At 39.6% G+C, this 20,641-nt stretch overlaps 2 protein-coding genes across 3 annotated transcripts in view; both read left to right on the top strand.

Moving 5' to 3' along the window:
• Window positions 1-20,641, top strand: part of LOC118419095 (polypeptide N-acetylgalactosaminyltransferase 10-like) — an 82,975-nt gene that overhangs the window by 56,688 nt on the left and 5,646 nt on the right. The window lies entirely within an intron of this gene.
• Window positions 3,553-19,492, top strand: LOC118419096 (uncharacterized abhydrolase domain-containing protein DDB_G0269086-like). Of its 2 annotated transcripts, XM_035825379.1 has the most exons (11): window positions 3,553-5,456; window positions 9,133-9,212; window positions 11,392-11,478; window positions 13,387-13,473; window positions 13,679-13,765; window positions 14,019-14,048; window positions 14,410-14,496; window positions 16,187-16,301; window positions 16,356-16,816; window positions 17,334-17,556; window positions 18,042-19,492. In XM_035825379.1, the coding sequence occupies exons 2-11, from the start codon at window positions 9,174-9,176 to the stop codon at window positions 18,176-18,178; spliced, it is 1,353 nt and encodes a 450-aa protein (XP_035681272.1). In that variant the 5' UTR covers window positions 3,553-5,456; window positions 9,133-9,173; the 3' UTR covers window positions 18,179-19,492. The 2 variants fall into 2 exon arrangements, with proteins under 2 accessions (XP_035681272.1, XP_035681273.1); XM_035825380.1 differs by lacking the exons at window positions 13,387-13,473; window positions 13,679-13,765 and having other exon boundaries at window positions 3,556-5,456; window positions 16,187-16,816; window positions 18,042-19,490.

Below are 20,641 nucleotides of genomic sequence, written 5' to 3'. Positions count from 1 at the left end.
CTGTGCATTGAAAAAAGAAAGCTGGACCCTTTTAACAAGAGCAAATTCACATAAATGCCTATGATGAAAAACAGAGAAATATACATGGCTGTCTCAAATTGCTTCACATTAGTGATGTATATCCAAACCAAGCAGAAACTATTCTTGTTTTTTTTTTCAAAGTGGCCTTCTAAAAGACAAAAAAACTACCCACAACAGTGACCAAGGAGGTTAAAAAAGAACCTCCTTGCAGTGAGGGACTGTGTGGTATCTACTCAATATTCTTGACCTTGTTTCAAAAGATGGGTCTGCCTAAATTTTTCAAAGGTTGAAGGAGAATTGTACACAGTGCTCAACAGATTATGCTTTGACTAAAGTTTGACTTCCTTGCCCACTACTTGACCCTACTTGTGAATCAACACTATCTAACTACATGGCTGTATAGGAAATGATTTACATTTTCACTGAAAAAAATCCTAGATCAGTTTAATTAAGGGAAATAGTTGCATTTGATTCTTTTATAATAGGTGTCTATTGCGGTGTGCGATTTTGAAATTGTCATAAAAAAGGGGGTCTTGGTAACACTTACAGTGAATTCCGGAGGCATAGTGACAGTAAATTCTGGAAGCTTGATAACTCTTCACAATAAATTCAGGGGTTGCAAATTAAAGTATTTTAATTGAAGTGTATTAGTATTCATACAGCGCTAGATGTAGCCTGATTAAATCTCGCTTATAACAGCCCGCACAACATCCGCCGGTCTTCTGTGGGGAGGGACCAGATACAGCCTTGGACAGCAGAGTTTGTGCTAGTTGGTGCCCAGAACCCAGAGGATTGACAGGGGCCTGGCCCCCCTGCCTCCATGACATTGCTTCAGTGGGGCAGTGTTGAACCCACCACAGACTGACAGAGGGGGCCATCAGTGTTTCTGACAAAATTTTCAGCACATGGAGCACCAAAGACGCAGACTATGAAGTTTAAATTACCGGCATCAACATAATTACACAGGTTTTAGCTTATGTTACTGAGGTACAAAGGGACAATCCATTGTAAGGTAGGTCTAGGGAAATTTTGAAATCTGGACCGTCTGAATCTAGCCTGAGTACCATCTTCTGTAGTGACCGCTGGCCCAATACTTTCACTTGCTAACCACAGAAGTGAAAGTATTGAGCCAGGGGTCACTATGGAGCCGAATCAGGATAATTTGGTACCCAGGCTACCCTGAAACGGCACTTCCTGTGTTTTGAGGGACAGATTTTGCTGGCAGACTAGCATAATTACTTGAAATGACATTTTATTAGAAAAAAAAGTTTTATGGGCAACAACACATGCCCCTGAAATATTTTCGCCATGTCATTGCCAATGCAGGCAGGTTCCGAGAATGAACTGAATGTCATTTCCTGTATCTAGGAGTGTATTTTGCCTGAAACTAAGCCAAGTTTGACATTGACATTTCTATGGGTGAAAATGCTTTTGAAGGCGATGCTTCCACAACATACTTTCACCATGTCCAGCATGGGAGGTTCGATAACTTTTGAAATCTGGACCCTTTGAAACACCATTTCCTGCATTTCCGAGGTTGAGCATGATTTGAAGTCTATCAGATGTTTGACTTTGAGGGTATGACGGCATCTGATTAGAATTTCTTGGCGATGATAACAAATAACGCTTAACATACTAAGATAAACTGCCAATAATGCTTCATGAATAATATACCAATACCAATATACCATTGAATTAGAGTGGTCTGGCAACGATTACCGGTGAATTAAAATGGCTCATAACGCATAACGGAAAAAGGCATGCAGGCCCTTAAAAATGACAATGTCTAGAGGTTTGTTTGTTTTTTACATTAAAGAAGATGGGTGAATGTGTGTGGCCCCTGAGCTGACCCAGCCACAGGTCAGGAATGTCCAGCACACTCCCTGTGTCACCAGGTCAGGAACCCTTCCCATAGCACAGAGGCTCATTGTTTTTGCATGCCTCAGGAACTGTTGCTGAGTGAATCCCCAGGTAGGGGGGGCAGAATAATCCCCCTTATATCTGTGGCAGTGTCACTTCCCAGGCTGATATATTTTACACAGATTATAGAGGGCCTGTAATGTAAACTTTCTCTTGAAGTGTTATCTTTTAAGTCACCATTTGTCATAGAGGCTGATTCCAAAGACACTTCACAGTTTTTTTTTCTACTTAGTAACATTTGTAATACTAATACATTGAATATTATTATTGAACTGTTATAAAGTTATAAACTATGAAAATGGTTTTATATTATTCGAGAAAGTGCTGAGAACGCAGGGACTACCTACACTATGATTCTACTATTAAAGCAAAAAATTGTCATAAAGTATATTAAAATTTTTCAAAGCCTGCAGTGGTGTTAAAAACTTACTTTACATAATGGAGGCATAGACTTAAATTGTCAGGGAACACTTCTAAATTCCTACTGTAGGGATAAAACAACTCAATAGGCAAGTAGAAACAGTTCCTGGCCAGGGACTGGAACCCAGGGAGGGGGCAGGGAGCCCAGGCCGCCCGCACACAAACCCAGTTGCAATGACACTTAATGCCACACCAATTTAATTTCTTGGTTCACGGAAAAAAAAATAAAATTAAAGATTACCATTCAGCAAATTTTCACCATTACTGAAACCATTCACCAACTTTCTGGTGTAGCAAATTGGCCTTTATATTATAAGCTCCTTAAAGTGTGGGTACAGGTGCTGTTACTGTACAATAATAGTGTTTTTGTACTTTTTTCAAGCTAAAAACTTTTTTTGTTTATGTTTTGGATGAGCCGTTACCTTTACCCCAACCATTTTACTATTTTTATTTTTATTTCGCCCTCTCGCTCCATATTTTTTATGAAAAAATCCGTGAACCAAGAAATTAAATTGGTATGGCCTAACCAGGCACTACAACAAAAGCTCAGAGCTGCTGGCAAGCACATGTACAGTTTGGCTGCGCTTGAACCCCAATGTTAATTAAACTACTCTTCCTTTCTTTTTTAACATTCCGCCTTCGAATCTCCAAGCTCGATATCCCTGTGTGGCACATCTATAGCTGCGAATGTAACTTAAATTACTCACAGGGTTTGTGTCTTGGGAATCACTGAAACAATGGTTAGAAATATGTTTCCTGGCCCCCTGGATTTAAAACTGGGAATCACACTTAACTGAATACCGCTATCCACTAACACCATAAGGTGAAGGCTGTTGCCATGGTCAGTTCGGTGGCTCTTGATTACCCTATTGTTACACGGAGAGAGGAAAATACAGTAATAATATGATCCCCGACAACCCCCTGATCATGACCAGGTCTTTTTCTGGGGTCACGCAAAGTTTCCTTGCAGTAGTTTGTGCCCAGGACATTGCCATGCAGTTTTACATGATGAGCATTGAGAACACTCCCATTCAGGCCTACTCCCCAAGCAGAGGTTAGGCTCCAGCTGTTTTTTTAAACTTTTTTAGTCGTTTTTATCAGGCTTTCTATTTTGTATTGTATCTTGCATTGCAAAAACCTAACAATACAAGATACAATATAAGATAGACTAGATAGAGAGCCTCTGATAAAGACAACTAAAAAAATGTTTAAAAAACAGCCTGAGCCTAACCTCTGCTTGAAGAGTAACTCAGGCCTCCCCCAAGAGCTTAGTTCAAATGAGTTGTTACTTGCATGAGAAAGGCAGGAAGGTTACTTTTAGTTTAGTAACATTCAGAATCATGAAGTACTGCAAACGACCTGTGTTGACCCTTGGGGCTTGGCCTCAAATTGGCTGGTATGAGAGCAAAGTCTTTGGGATGGGGCAACTTAGGATATTAAAGGTAATGAGAAAGAAAATACAGCTTTAGAGCTCACCCAAAAGGAAACTTTCTGCCTTGCATGACATAAACTTCCTGTCATTAGTAGACATTCTGTCATCTTCTTAAGCTGTCCCTTAAACACTGCAAGTCCATACAGATACTGAGAAAAGTAATAGAAATTAGATTTTTAGATACGCTAAAGACTGTAAGGGCGGATAAGTCGAGAGTTACATCGTACATCATGTAGCTTACGGTTCCTGGTTGCCTGTTTCATCCACTCAATTACGCCATGCCTGATCAAAATGACATCCCACTATTTGTATGAATCAAGCATATTTTCTTGTAAGGATTTTGAGGGATATCAAAATTTAAGTCTCCAAGGCCTGGTCCATTTAGAAATCCTCTGAAAAGTATGCTATCATGGAAGTGTTATGTTGAAATAAGACCATACTAGGAACTATTTGTTTAAAAAAAATTAATACTGCTAGTTCCAAATCTTTTACCCAGGCAGAATGATTGAATTGCATGAAGGAACCAAGGGATACTTTTTGACCTCAGAGTGTTCAATTTCCTAATCATTCTAATCTTTAAAGTACAGATGTAATAGCCAGCACAACTGGCCAGGATATGAGAGTTTCACTGCTTTCATGTACACTTATAAAAGATCACCAAGTCAGTAAATAAAAATTAAAAAAAAAAATCTTAATTTAATGCTATGTTCCTACATCTTCATGTCAAAACTTTGTCATAGTAAATGAATAGCCAAACTTTCTTATATGTACAGTATAAGTGGTTTGCTTTGCAGCATGTAAGTCAGTCTGTGAAGTAAATCTGCCAAGTCATAACCACTCATGTTGAAGAAAGAACTGGCCAATGTACATGCATGTAGATGTACATCAGTACAAAACAAGGTCACAGAAAGTTCAGGGAAATGTGAGCCTAGACCTGCTTGGACTGGGTCCCAAATGACATCCTTCCAGGCATGATTAGACATGGTAGTCTTCCATGACTAAATGATGTCATTCTCAAGCAGAAGCTGCTCCTTCCCATTGGTTGACTGCAAGCACATGTGCTCTGCATTACTGTCTTTGGTCTTCTGGTGAAAAGAGCGGGAAATTCAGTCTTGGATTTTGAAGGCTTACAGAGAAGACTGTTTTTTTTTTCTCTGGATTCACGGTTGCTACTTTGTGTGATGCGTGGAAAGCGAGTGAGAGGTGAGACCTGAATTTTTTATTCTTCGTTCTTGACTTGCATGCTTGCAGTAATCTTTTCTCTTTTCTCAAATATTCATAGTTACTCCAGACCTCCAGAACTTGAGGTTGAAGAACTTGAGAACTTGCTAAATCTGATGCTTATCATGAGAAATCCTTCATTACTTCATAGCTGTATAACAACCAAACCTGACTTTGACACTATTCATTGGTAGTGAGGCTTACATTAAAAAATTGTCCCTGAATGCAAACACTTACTGTAGTTTTTTGTTCTTACCACCAGAGCCAAAAAGGCTATTCGTGTGGTTTCCAGAGGAGGGCCCCGGCAGAGGACTCCTAGTAGAGACAAGCAAAGTTGTGGAGCCAGAGAAGAATGAGATCAAGGTTGGGGGGACCGTCACTGTAAGAGATCCTGAAAAGGACAAGCTGTACAAGGGGGAAGTTCTATTCCTCACAACATCAGGTTTGTTGTTATCAAACCTTTATACCATTTGATGATGGAGATATATATGTGAGAAATATGCTACACTACTTAGGTTGACTGTTATCATTATTATCATAATTCTTTTAAATTGTATAATGTACATATACTGTATGGCACTGTAATAATGTGGTGAGTATGATGATGATGACTGTATAGCACAACACTGTGTAATAACTATATATCTGTATCTGTATAGCCGGTATAGCTGCCCTTCTGCGTAATTGCCGTTTGGAATGTTGGTAAATTGAATGATTCACCAACAAAGACTTGAAGTATCGCTCTAACGTTCAAGGCACACGTACCTTCTGTTACCGCCAAAATGGCTCTCAGGAATTTAATATCCTCGTAAACTACGATTTCAAACTCGGCGCATGGTGACATACAGCTACTGTATGGTAGCAGTAGGCAGTGTTTCTGTATCTATGTGACCGGAAACCTTGTAGCTGCGTTGGACAGGTAATGCTTAGGTCAATGGGAAAAATCCAAGGGGCTGGCAAAACAGTGACCGCAATGGCCAGGTGGTCCCTATGCAAAGGTGGTTGCTAATACAGGTTTGACTATAAATGCTTGAGTATTGTGTCGTGAAATTGGGTCACGTGGTCGTCTCTGAAAGCAGGCCGCTTGTTGCATATTGCGAATTTTAGCCATGGTCAAAGTACTCAATGTGTAAATTACAATTCTGATTCAACTTCTCAGACAAACGAGAGAGGCAACATTTTCGTGAAAATGCAGAATGTTTCCTAGCGGTTTCAATGGTTACTTGATAAGTCGACCGCTAAATTTTCATTGTAGCAACTTTTTGATTACGAAATCCACCCCTGTCACCCCCCTCACTCTTGCCGCATCACTGATTTAGTGTGGTTATATACATTCACAAGCAAGCTCTGTTTCTTTACCAAAACATGCCCACAAATGCAGAACCAAAAAGTCCGAAAAGCGGGTTTTGATGTTACATGTATAGTCGCTAGACAAAAGTAACTGTATCCCCTTATATCAAATAATAAATGTTTCAAAAGGAAAAAAGGACAGCTGAAAAAAGTCTACCTCCTCGGATTCGAACTCAGGTTGATCCAGCAACAAAAGGGTACAAATAAGATACTCTGATGCTTCGGCCACTTGGCACACAACTACATTCTGGAATTTTAAACTGAATGCAGCTAATAGCACTTTCGAGACTATAGATGCAGAACCCAGTGACTGATGATGATGATGATACAAATGTATTGCAACAGGTCCGTTCATAATTTCCAAGATTCCAAGGTCCAATTTTCTGAGGATAAATGTTTTTGTGTGAAAAGTTAGTGATCTCGTTCGTTCCATAGTGGGCAACTTCTTCCTAGAGCGCCAGCTTGGTTTGCTACATGGCCGATTGGCTGACGCCAGAGCTTTTGCTGCCATAATGAAAACTCAATACTGAGTTCCATTTTGTGTCCTGTGTGTTGACAGCTTCACTTCAAGATCACATTTGAATCAGAATTCTATTTGACTTGGTAACATGTGTACTATTTGGCTAAATTCCTAATTTTCACCTGATTTCACCTTTGACAAGAAGCTGAGTTAAAAGTCTATTTCACTTTGTCAAATGAAGTATTATCTAGGGCAACTTTATCAGCAGGTTACATATCCATTGTTTGTAAAAATGGTGTCTATGTACCGTGGTCGACTGGGACAAAATGATTCAAACACTTTCGTTTCGAGCCTAATTCCAAACGTTCCGCGGCAGATTCCAACACTTCCGAGCCCAGTTCCAAACAGCGCGCGGCAGATTCCAATACTTTCTCGAGCCCAGTTCCAAACATGCCGCGGCAGGGTTTTCCAAACGTGCCGCGGCAGATTCCAACACTTCCGAGCCCAGTTCCAAACGTCCCGCGGCAGGGTTTTCCAAACGTGCCACGGCTGATTCCAACACTTCAGAGCCCAGTTCCAAACGTGCCACGGCAGGGTTTTCCAAACGTGATACGGCAGATTCCAACACTTCCGGGCCCAGTTCCAAACGTGCCGCGGCAGGGTTTTCCATACTCTGCAAGCAGAGGTTAGGCTCCGGCTGTTTTTTTATACATTTTCTTTAGTCGTTTTTATCGGGCTTTCTATTTTGTATTTTATCTTGCTGTGTCAAAAGCTAGGTTCCAAACGTGCCGAGGCAGGGTGTCCAGCCGTCGAACTAGGCTTTGGGCTCCCATTTCGGCTCATCTATTGAAACAGATTGCAGCACTATGTAGAGTTAGTCTGACACACTTTCATGTTGTGATCGTATTGTGATATTGATATTTGCTTTTTGGTTACTTAATAAGACAACTATGAGAAAAAGGAACGGTAGAAACATGGCTGGTTCAATTTTTTGATATGATTTGATTTCAATGTTAAAATACAAGTCCACTAAGATACAAAGAAAGTCACTGTTTTTTAGCTTGGTATCCTGGATACCAAGCTAAAAGAACAGTGATTTTTTTACCATACAAATAAAAAAGGACAGAAGGGACTCCGGCACTGTCGTACGGCTGGGTACGAGGCTACTTTAAAAAAAAGATCTTGTCCTGAATAGAAAAAGGGTACATTTGTATTTCTAGAGAGCTTAGCGTTCTTCTTAGCATGTAGTGATAGATTTTAATGAAAGCTTTACTTAAACTTATCAGTGGTGCATGTGCCAAAGAGACATATAAATGACAGACATTGCAGCTTTATTTAAGCCTTCTTCATTTATTTACATTTTTAACTGCAATAAAGAAATATCCATACCTTATCTAATGGGTCAAGGGTTACATCAGCTTGACGAGGAAGCAAAATGATACGCAGTCTTTCCACCTAACGAACATAAAACCACGTTTTTTTTAAAATTCGTTCGGTGGAAAGACTTCGTATCATTAAAACCCTTGACCCATTAGATAAGGGACCATCCACTATACAATGAGCCTTGGTTTCGGGAGCCCAAAGCCGACTCGATGGTTGGACATCCTGCCTCGGCACGTTTGGAACTGGGCTTGGAAGTGTTGGAATCTGCAGCAGGACGTTTATTTGGAATTGGGCTCAGAAGTGTTTGATTCATTTTGTCCCAGTCGGTGAATATCAAGTCGACAAACGATGGTCTCAAATTGCATTAATACTACTGTTTGAAACCAATGTCTGTCGAATACATATCCCTAAATACCCTGATTGAAAAAAAAAAAAAAAACAATAAAGATTACCTTGGATAAAGGTGAACTTTGAACATGGATGAAATTAAAAAGTTTCACCAAACACAAAAGCTGGCCTGTATTTCTTAGGAAAACCACATGACAACCAAACAAGTTGCAAAATTTTGCAACAATGGATTTACTGGTAGACATACAAAATATCTGTACCGGTTACAAATGTCAAGCAAAAAGAAATTGCCAGAGCTGCACTCACATTACAAAGTTGGACCAAAATGATATCTTTTTAGGAGCTTGAAACATTGCATTGATTTCATGCTGCCCAGGCACTGAAATTTATCAACTATATTACTATGCAAAACATGTCAACCAAATCCGTTTTGTGACCCCAGGTACCACTGTTTGATCCCAACAGACATAGGATGGACAGTATCTGCAGCTAAGCTAATCATGTTGTTAATTCTGTATACCTGGCAGGTTGACTGCATGTGAACTGCTGCTAAATCTTTATAATGAATATTTTTCAGATGACTACAGTGTGGCTAGTGAATTCCAACTCCAGTTTGAAATGGAGCTGAAACAGAAGGAGAGGGCTAAAAAAAAGAAGGTAAATACTGTAAGTCTAATGTGATCTTTAAACAATTTGTGCACACTTGTAATGTAACACTAAGTACCGGCATACATCTTAATGGCATCCACTTTTGTTATTGTAACCTCTGACCCACTGAAGTTATACGCACTGTGACTATGGTACCACTGCAAACATTTTTTCCACAGCAGTAAGAGACGACACTTATACTGCTGTGGAAAAAATGTTTGCAGTGGTAAACTTGCAACATGAAAACCGTGACATGAAACCAACACGAAAATTTCTGTGCTACTACATTTCCTGGATCTCTTGACACATCCCCCTTCGATATCAGGACTGCCCGTTCCCCAGTCAACAAGGATGCAACTGATAAAAAAAGACGGTTCCGGATAAAAAACATGTTTCGTAGCCGAAATGGACGTAATAAATTTATCCGTTTCAGCTAATGTTGAACAGATAGAACTGTTTCACTCTTTGTATTAGGAACAGGGCATAAAGGACATTTCCTGACTAGAAGGTTTGCTATATATACAGCCAATGGAAAATTTGAAATGCATGTGACAGCTAGTATAAGGCCTCATCCATGATGCAAAAAATGAAACGATTCTGCTTGGCAAACTGAAAAGGATAAATTTATCACCATGAACACTTTGTTTTGGGCTACGAATTTTGGGAAACTTCTCGCACGGTTTCTAGTTACATGTATCTGGAATTGCAAATTGTCATCATGAACGCAAAAGTGGCGTAGATTCGGATTACATCCAGGCACCTGCATTCATAGATGGTGGCATCATGGGCAAAGGTAGAGTTTTAAACCAGCCATTTGGGTATTTTGGCCTCGCTTTTAATCATTAAATTCTTTGGATATTGTTTGGTTGCCTCCTGGTCAGATTGGGGTATGTGTCATAACATACATTGGAACCAGAATGTTTTCAGAGGCATTTCCAAGGCCATGAAGGAACTGTGATGGCTTCTGCAACAGTTCCGATCAAAGACCAATAATCTAGTGCAGAGGTACAATAACGGCAGAACGCGACCCTCCTAGGGTGGTTGGGGGGCATGCTCCCCCGGGAAAATTTGAAATCTTGACCCTCTAAAACGCCATTTCCTGCATTTTGACGGACAAATTTTGCTGCCAGACTAAGCTAACTTTGATGAAAATTCTGTTAGAAAGACACGTGGTTTTAGCGAGGGCGATGCCCCCCAAATATATTCACAATTTCGAGTGCCGAAGGTGCAAGCTGTCGCAAGGCTGGCCTGGGGAAATTTTAAAATCTGCACCCTCTGAAACCCCATTTTCTGTATTTTGAGGGACAGATTTTGCTGAGGGACTATGCTAAATCTAATGCCATTTTTGTCAAAGAAAGAGATGTTTGAGGGCGATGACCCACGCCTCAACAAATTTTCACCATGTCGTTGTGAGCGTCGGACGGGCACAAGTCATCGCTAGGGAGGTCCGGAGAAAATCTTGACCGCCTGAAACGTCATTTCCTACAGTTGAGGGCCACATTCTGCTTGTAAAGTAAGCTAAGTACGATAGTAAAATTTGTATTGGTTTTTGAGAGCGACGCTCCCGCAACATTGTCATATTGACCTGCGCGGACATGGCCGAAGACGCGAGCCGTCACAAGGGAACTCTGGTGGCGAAATTTTTAAATCGGGACTCTCTGAAACGTCATTTCTTGCGTTTTCAGGCGTAAATTTTGCCGTTAGACTAGCTTGATATAATGAAATTTTCATCATCAAAAAAATACACAAGGTTTCAGTTTGATTTTTGGGGGGGGCGACACCCCCCAACATATTTTTCGGTAAGTTTGCATCGGGAAGGCAAAATGCAAACCGTTTGCTGTCAGATATTTGACTAACAGAGACGTTTCGATTGATTTTTATTGCATAATGAACGGGCCTTAAACTGTTGAAACAATTATCATGTTTAATAATGATAAAGAGAAAATAAAGATTTTTCTTACTTGTACTCAATGTAATGTACTTGTTTGTTGTTGTTTTCTTTCGAGAATTTCTCGTCTTAGTTGGGAATTTTTTTATGTCTAGTAGTCTTATCATCTTAGATACCATTGTTGCTGATCTTCAGCAGAAATCTCACCCTGATCCAAACATGAGTTTATATGTATGTTTTTTGAAGACCAAAGTCCTTGTGAATTTCAAAAGGATTCTAAAATCCAGATCATGTTTTCAGGAAGCAGTAGAGGAAGCAGAGAAGCTGAAGGCACCTACGGTGTCACAGGTGACAGAGGCTAAAAAGAAGAAGACCACTGGCCCAAAGGTTCGTGTATTGAAATGAGAGCATTCAGTTACACATCTAGCCATGTACCATATACAGAGAAAGCGGTACCAAAGAAAAAGAGCAAGAATATTTAACGGTTGCTAATCATCAGCAGAAATCTCACCCTGATTCAAATAATAGTAAATATGTATCGGTATGTTTGGTGAATTTCAAAAGGATTCTAAAATCCAGATCATGTTTTCAGGAAGCAGTAGAGGAAGCAGAGAAGCTGAAGGCACCTACGGTGTCACAGGTGACAGAGGCTAAAAAGAAGAAGACCACTGGCCCAAAGGTTCGTGTATTGAAATGAGAGCATTCAGTTACACATCTAGCCATGTACCATATACAGAGAAAGCGGTACCAAAGAAAAAGAGCAAGAATATTTAACGGTTGCTAATCATCAGCAGAAATCTCACCCTGATTCAAATAATAGTAAATATGTATCGGTATGCGGTCTCACTAAATACCGAAAACAACCGAAAACAACCGAAAACAACCGAAAACAACATGAAATATACCGAAAACAACCGAAAACAACTCGACAAATACCGAAAACAACTCGAAGCCACCTAAAAAATATCAAAGCAATCATGAACAACCTATCAGAAGCCGGAAAATAACACGTAAACAACAACTATGTCTATGTTATCTTCATCTACTGGTCGTTATCCCTTGAATTATTTTCTCCACGGCCGAGGGAGAGAAGATTCTGAAGGAAGGATTCTTTCAGCAAAGGGGATGTAGCCGCTGAAAACACCTTTCCATCGATCACACGCTGTTTTATGGTGTAAAGCGGAATTTTGATCATTTAGTTTAATCTGGGACCTCTAATACACGTTTGCGGTTTTTCCATTAAATCGATTTGTTATGGCAGTGGAAATGCGTTATAATTGAGCAAGAAATATACTAGATTGTTTTGGTTGCTAGAAAAAAATGTAGTACACATTAGCTAAATAGGCAGCAGAATTTGCCAGCAGTAATTAATAAGCAAACCTATTTTCCAAGCAGAGATTTCGTCTCGGGATAGCAGTGACTGCTATTTCTTGTTGTGGCCAATACTACATCCCGCCCCCACCGTTACCTCTGGTTGGAGTTACACAATAGATGCCATGTAATATAGATATCCATTGATGAGTTTGCGAGTTGACCAAGCAGTCCCCGTTTATAACGTACAGGGTCCTTGAATCTGAATGCGAACATTAATATATTCGAACAGGCAAAGGAGATCGTTGACTTTATTATTACTAATATTGTATTAATAACAGGGGTCGTCAAACAAATTAATCCATCGTAGCCTAACTCCTGTCCAAAATAAAATAAAATAATTAAATAATAGCCCACTGAAATGATTGTCTGTTGGTTATGGTTGTGTCGAGTTGTTTTCGGTAATTATTGAAAGTTGTTTTCAGTTGTTTTCGGTAGTGAAAGTTGTTTTCGGTTGTTTTCGGTATTTAGTGAAAGTTGTTTTCGGTTGTTTTCTGTATTTAGTGAAAGTTGTTTTCGGTTGTTTTCGGTATTTAGTGAAAGTTGTTTTCGGCTGTTTTCGGTATTTAGTGAGACCCTCGGTATGTTTGGTGAATTTCAAAACGATTCTAAAATCCAGATCATGTTTTCAGGAAGCAGTAGAGGAAGCAGAGAAGCTGAAGGCACCTACGGTGTCACAGGTGACAGAGGCTAAAAAGAAGAAGACCACTGGCCCAAAGGTTCGTGTATTGAAATGAGAGCATTCAGTTACACATCTAGCCATGTACCATATACAGAGAAAGCGGTACCAAAGAAAAAGAGCAAGAATATTTAACGGTTGCTAATCATCAGCAGAAATCTCACCCTGATTCAAATAATAGTGAATATGTATCGGTATGTTTGGTGAATTTCAAAAGGATTCTAAAATCCAGATCATCTTTTCAGAAAGCAGTAGGAGAAGCAGAGAAAAGGAAGGCACCTACGGTGTCACAGGTGACAGAGGCTAAAAAGAAGAAGACCACTGGCCCAAAGGTTCGTGTATTGAAATGAGAGCATTCAGTTACACATCTAGCCATGTACCATATACAGAGAAAGCGGTACCAAAGAAAAAGAGCAAGAATATTTAACGGTTGCTAATCATCAGCAGAAATCTCACCCTGATTCAAATAATAGTAAATATGTATCGGTATGTTTGGTGAATTTCAAAAGGATTCTAAAATCCAGATCATCTTTTCAGAAAGCAGTAGGAGAAGCAGAGAAAAGGAAGGCACCTACGGTGTCACAGGTGACAGAGGCAAAAAAGAAGAAGACCACTGGCCCAAAGGTTCGTGTATTGAAATGAGAGCATTCAGTTACACATCAGCCATGTACCATGTACAGAGGAAGCGGTACCAAAGAAAAAGAGCAGGAATGTTTACTGTAATCATCTGTACAATTGTGCATGTAACAGTTGCACAAACTGAGGATAATATATGCAAACTCTTTATCAATCATATATCTACCAGTAACAATATGCAAAAACGATACTGCATTGTGTTTGTGACAAGTTTATCAATATGTACTTTTTTCACACTCAGGGCAGCAACAGCACTGCAAGAAAGAAGAAGGTATATAGTCCTGGTATTGTTTTTTCTTGTAATCGGTATAGCTACAAAGGTTTCCAAGTCAACCACTGGAGAAGTAGCTTGCAATTTTCATGATAGCTAAACGCAGAATTGATTTAAATAGCCCAATTTAGATATTAGATTATGAATTATTGAACTCTATACTAAAATTTTACATCCTGCAAATCTCTGCAACAACACCCTTCTGGGGAAACCAGTCAAGTGATTCCATATGTGGTAGTTTCTATAGTAACTCCAAAGCTTGGCTGCCATTTGTAGACTCCTTCTTTGAAGGTGAATCCCTATGTCACTACGTGTACGTTATGAAATCTGCAGATATACTGATTCAATCCATTTACTTCAGCCCCCCAAAACTATTGCTGAAAAAAAACTGGATGGCATCCGCAGTGCCAATCTGGATGAGGCTACTGCAGGGTTACTCGAGAGGATGGTAAGACTAGTTTGTTTGAAAGTTGATAGACATTAGATGGAACTCATTGACATCACTGTATAAAGGAAAGTGTGGGTCTGTCTGCTTTTATACCTTCAATCGGGTTTTCAGAAAAGCAGACGGAGAAATAGGGCAAAAACCATGTCCAGTCTGAAAAGAGGGTCTGCATAGAGGTTCCTGACAATGCTTAAAGCTAAACTGACAGCAATTAACACTAAAATGATGCACATTATTAATAGAACTGGCAGCATCATGAGTGACTCAAAGGTGCAACTTAGACCCCGTTCACATTCTGAAAAAAGATAAAACGTTCACCGAATAAAACGACCCAATCCGAATAAGTTTCTGCAGTGTGAACACTCCCAAATCACTTGGTTTTCGTCAGAATAAATCCTTCGCAACCCACCTTGGGGAGGTGGATAGAACTGCGGGAAAAATAGATAGAACTGCGCTGCGGGGAGTCCCGATTCGTGCGATTTGGCAGTGTGAACGCACAAGTGAATAGGATTCTGGTAGTTCTGGGGTTCATCGGGGAACTTGGGGTCATAGTTCCCATCATGCGGGAAACACAACATGCCAGATCGCTTCGATTTTCAGCTAGCATTTTCCGCCGTGTTTTATTTGCAACATCAATGAGTGGAAAGAAAGGGAAATCTTCATCATTCGTCAAAGGGGCGCCGAAACAAACAAAGCCACTTATTTCCATCTGGGGATGGGAGGAGATGCAGAAAAAGCTCTAGAAGGTCCATATAGAAGATATATCCATGGAGTTGAGAAATTCCCCCAACCGGTGCAGAAATAAAGTGAAGAATCTCACCGCCAACTACCGCAAGACATAGCGATAACTCTGTGAAACCCAACTAATATTTTATTCAGATAAGACATGAGACTGCATTTTCTAACCCTAGGACAAGTTGTAAGCTACTGTAAATGCATTTAAGTTTGTGGGGATTAAATTCGTGGAAGCGGAAAAAAGGACTGTTTGCGGTGGTTTTAAGTTCGCGGTAGCATCATGCACTGTAGTATCTTACTGCCATAGAAAATTTTGGCGGTGGTTTTAAGTTTGTGGTGAAGTTGCCACTGCAAAAACCGTGAACAAAAAAAAAACACTGCAAACATTTCTGCATTTACAGTATATAGAACTATGTATTGTTTAAAAATAGGCTGTGTTTCATTTTAAAAATCATGTCCTAAGGCTAATTGCATGTACAGTCTCAAAGACCACGGAGGTTGAATGAGTAGAAGTTTATATGATGCACAGATTGAAGTTTAACAATGGTGCATGTATAATCTTTGTTAAGTCATAGAGGTTATATAGGTATATAGCTTACAACTTATACCCCCATGCAGACCCTCTGTTCAGACTGTACAGGGTTTTCTGCTGTCTGGACTGGACACCCATTCAATCACTCAGTGTAAGGCAGAAGTAGCAAAAAGTTTTGAAAAATTTACATTTCATAAAATAAAGCATGACATAAATGACAAGCAAAGAAACAATTAATGATTCAAATTTCCTGTCAATGAATCTAATGTTATTTTGCAGTTACACATGTATAGAAATGCAAGGTTTAAAACCTGTTTAAGTTTGAGCCATTTAATGCAGTACCTTTGAAATTAAAGTGGGCATGAAAATACATGACCTGGCACCAACATAAATGCATCATTAAATCTGTCACTTTCACTTCAACAGAATCAAAATCAACAGAATCCAGAGGATCCAGAAGGTCAACAGAATCCAGAGGATACAGAAGGTCAACAGAATCCAGAGGATACAGAAGGTCAACAGAATCCAGAGGATACAGAAGGTCAACAGAATCCAGAGGATACAGAAGGTCAACAGAATCCAGAGGATACAGAAGAGATAGAAGAGTTGCCAGCACGTTCTCCTGGCCTGCCGGAGATCTTTGATGAAGAGGACATTATTGTTCATAAACAAACTAACATCAATCAGGGCACTACTCCTCACCATCAGAAAACTAGCACTCCCAAATCATCCACTTCATCTCAGGGCATCAGACTAACTCACAGATTGCCCAAAACCCGCTTCACCTCGACATGGCCACAATCCACCTCAGCAACTCCACTGTTTCATCCTTACAGTCCACCTTTTCAGCCTAACACATCCCACCAACCAGCACCATCCCAGCTCAATCCCCGGCAACCTTTGTCCACATTGCTGAATGACACTAACAAGATTCTATACCACCAGGCTAGTGCAAACCCTGCTTTTCATCCTGAGACATCCATACCCCACCATTCATCCCCGTTCAGTCAGCAGGACTCAGGCAGGCGATTTAAATACCCCATCCAAATCCCAAGGGTAACTATGTACAGTATATATATGTATTTTTTGTTCACCCTAACTCGTCTAAGACTTAGACTCACTTCTATGGGCAACATCTTCTGTACAGCTAATAACACAAATCTTATATTTGAGCAAATGATGCCAACCTTTTCTAATTGGTGTAATGTTACACCCATGTTCAAATGACCACTCCAAAATGTATGGTATTGTCATGAAATTCCCTTTTTTTCATACCTTTGCCAATAGTTCTGATAGAGTATATGTGTCTCTGTTTTTGAAAAGTTGCAAAAACTTATGTCCTCAATACAATGAAGTCAAACTGAGTTTGATCTACATATAATGGAACAAAAATAATCATTCTGAGTTAAGTTCAGATCAAGCAGATGCCTGCATGATGCCTCATTTTTTTACCAGCATACATTTATTTCATGAGCCATCATGACCCATGTGTCACTAAAATAGTGGAATTGCTATTACATACAGTACATATATATGAAATTAAGAGGATTAAGAAAGTGTATTCTATTTGCAGGATACCGTACAGATGCCAGTTGCCCTGGGTCCACCCAGTCTGGGAGTACTCATATACCCAGGGCAACTGATCAATGCTGAACTTGTGGGTAAAGGCAGTGGCTCTGGATACATGAGAAGACTTATGGATTTTTACTTCACCCGAGAAGTGCTGGCAAGCTCGAGCTACAAGGGGTTGGGCAAGCACCATGCGCTGGACGAGGACATAATGGCAGCAATTGTTTGTGAGTCTCCTTGGTTTTAAGATTTGGGAAAAACACCTGATCATATCTTTTGTACAATATTCCTACCAGACGCCTGACTTCTTGTCATGGATGTTTTCAGCTGTCTCAAGGGCATACAAATTACAACTTCATTTGAATTTTACCAAGATACCATAACATTTCAAAAGGTTAGAAATTCCTTGATATTCTGAGATGCATCTTCTCTATATGTATATATATATAGAGAGAGAGAGAGAGGGACCCTAAGGAAACTGTCATCACTTTAATGATGCTTGAGATATATGATAGATGAATGCCACCTTCATATAATTTGGCTCAAATGGGTTTCTGGTCTATATAAAAGTAGCAAGTGGGAAAAAAATCCCCAGTGCATTAATACATGTAGTACTGCAGTCAAGTAGCTTGTATCATACTAACTTAAAACCATATCTATGTTTCATTTGAATTCTATCTAATCAGATGTTGCATATCTATTTGTCTTCCAGCGGCCACAAAGACAAAATTTCCTGAAGATCAATCGGCAGTCAGTTCAGCAATCTGTAACAAATGCTCTCAGGCCAGAAAATACATCGCCCGGAAGAAGGCTGCCCCACAATTCATCCGAGACACAAGCCTGCCCTGATTTAAAAAAACAACTTTTTATGGTCCAATCCGTGAACTTTGTATACCCAGTATTTACATCATATACAATAACATAATCACATCATTAAAGGGATTAGTTCTCCCCATTTTTGTCATTCTTGTTTCTGTAGAACAATGGAAAACAATTTGTGTTACTAAAACATATCTTATATTTGTATAATACCCATGATTTGAATATAGTGTACAAGGCTAATGATTACCTGCTTTTGACATCTGTAAGTTTCTTGGAAAACCAATAATACATGTTTCAAAATTACTAATGTTGCTATTCATCTTTATCACGTATAGAAATCTTTCAACTCTTTCCCAAAAGTTTCACAACCTGGCGCAACTAAAGAACATGTGCTGATCATTCTACGTTGTCTCACAAATGTGGCAAAGAGGGGAATCTATTATTTTCCATTTGTAAAGATTGTTATTACAGGGTAAAATTCTATGTAGTAATTTGTAAATGAAATTTGAGAGTTTTCTTTCAGTTGTGAAGTAAATTGTTCTATCAATCCAGGGAATTTGAAAGATTTGAGGATTTTTATGGAAGTTGGCTGCCCATGATTTTAAACTATTGGGGCTATAAATTTTATTAAGGATTAGTTTCTTGTATAGAAACCTGCATGTGTAATATTTGTAATCAAATTCTTTTGTTGTTTGTTCCGTGGATTGATATTGTATGTTTTTCAGCAGTGCTATCCAACTTTTGGGAATTGTGTTTTTCACTTTGTAGATTTCGCCTAAACAATCTTTCTTATCTCTTAATTTGTCAAGTACACATGTATGTTATTCTCGTTTATACAATCATTTTCATCTATCAGGTCTCTTACATATATAATTCCTGAATTTATCCAATTTTTGAAATACAAAATTGTGATCCTTTTCTTGCTCCTGTAATTAATGACATAACTAGATCCCCAAATAATGTGGTTTTTGACTTCCTCTGGAGTATGTGGTTCGGGTACATTTCCCCCTCCAGCCTTGTGCCAGCTTAATATTACTTGTCTGTAGTAAAGTGGTATATGTTTCATACACGGAGAGTCTGAACTGTTTTTAAAATAAGAAAGTCTGGCCTGTTTTTTGTGTGTGTTATGCATTCTTTGCTATGATAATCTTGATATCAACAAGTTACTAAGGTATATGCTGAAAAGTGTATCAGAAATGATGTACATGTAGTTACTAATATTGGGCTGACATGATCAGAAGTGGCCATGTTGTGTTGTGCAGTCTTTGCTTTGTACACTGTAAGTATCAACAACACACTACTAATAAACTATTAACGTTATATTAATGTATGATTTTTGTGTGTGTTGTGCATTCTTTGGAAAACTTCCACTGACTTTTTTTGCAATGCCTCGTGCCTTCCGAGCTCAAAATGCTCAAAAATATGTTGGGGGTGGAGGTCAAAGCTATAACAGTTTGTAATTTAGCTTAGTCTGTCGGAAATATGCAGGCAATAGCTTAAAAGAGGGTCGTGATTTTAAAATTTTCTCAGGGGAGCAATCCCCCCAGACCCCCCTTGGATGCGTCGCGCCTTTGGTGCTCCATGCGCTGAAAATTTTGTCAGCAATAGTGCAGCCCACCCCCAACCACCTAACAAATTTGCTATCACCAGCTCTGTAGCAAGAACACTGCCACAGGGGAGCAAATGTCATTGATGCAGCGGACATTGTCCCTGTCGTTCACACGGTTCCTGGGCACCTGTTCCTTCTCATAATGTCATTAGTCAGATATTTTGCATCCATTGGGAATGCGGGTCAATGATACTGCTATGCTTTGTAACCCCTACTGAATTTACGGAAGTGTTACCAGGCCTCCTGAACTTACCATTAAGCGTTATCGGGCCTCCTGAATCCACTGTTAAGCGTTACCCAGACCCCCCCCCCCCCCCGCATTAAAAATACTTGGTTCATTTGCTTGCTTGGAATTTACAAACATTTAGACATTCATGCTGCCTTTTTTTGACAATCAGGTAAGTCCCAAACTTGAATATCTCTGTATCTCCGTTGTAAAACAATGTGTAACCACAAGAAAGGGAATGCAGCCTAAGGGTTCTAATACTGTAGTCATTGCCCTAAAGCCTGAAGGCTTAAGGTTTGTATGGCAACCTAGCCATACTAGCCAAGATGCTGCTACACAGATGTGGATACAATGTGGATGTGGGAGCAAAGCTTACGATGGGATTGGATATGTCTGAGTGCATTTGTGACCACAATTGTAAAGCAGGCAGAGGTAGCTACATAATTATGGCTTTCCTTTGCCTTGAGTTGTACATTGTGAGCACAGAGCTTGCTGAGATTATAGCAGCTGCTATACAACTTTGTCACCATTTGCAGTGGACAGTGTTTATCAGAATGTAGCACACACTTGTATTGTAACTTGTATCTAAGGCATGACACAGCTCTCTAAACTGACCTACATCTGTCACCATTGGTGTCTGCAGTGTTAACTGCCA

Source organism: Branchiostoma floridae, chromosome 7 (genome assembly GCF_000003815.2).
Source record: "Branchiostoma floridae strain S238N-H82 chromosome 7, Bfl_VNyyK, whole genome shotgun sequence".
Taxonomy (NCBI): Eukaryota; Metazoa; Chordata; class Leptocardii; order Amphioxiformes; family Branchiostomatidae; genus Branchiostoma; species Branchiostoma floridae.
The sequence above is the reverse complement of the archived record's forward strand: the minus strand, read 5'-3'. Positions and strand labels throughout refer to the sequence as shown.

Excerpts from the sequence above, each read along its gene's own strand:
- LOC118419096 (XM_035825379.1), top strand. The coding sequence starts at position 9,174 with ATGGAGCTGAAACAGAAGGAGAGGGCTAAAAAAAAGAAG. Across the intron at positions 11,479-13,386 it reads AGAAGACCACTGGCCCAAAG|AAAGCAGTAGGAGAAGCAGA; the intron begins GTTCGTGTATTG and ends TCATCTTTTCAG. Across the intron at positions 13,474-13,678 it reads AGAAGACCACTGGCCCAAAG|AAAGCAGTAGGAGAAGCAGA; the intron begins GTTCGTGTATTG and ends TCATCTTTTCAG.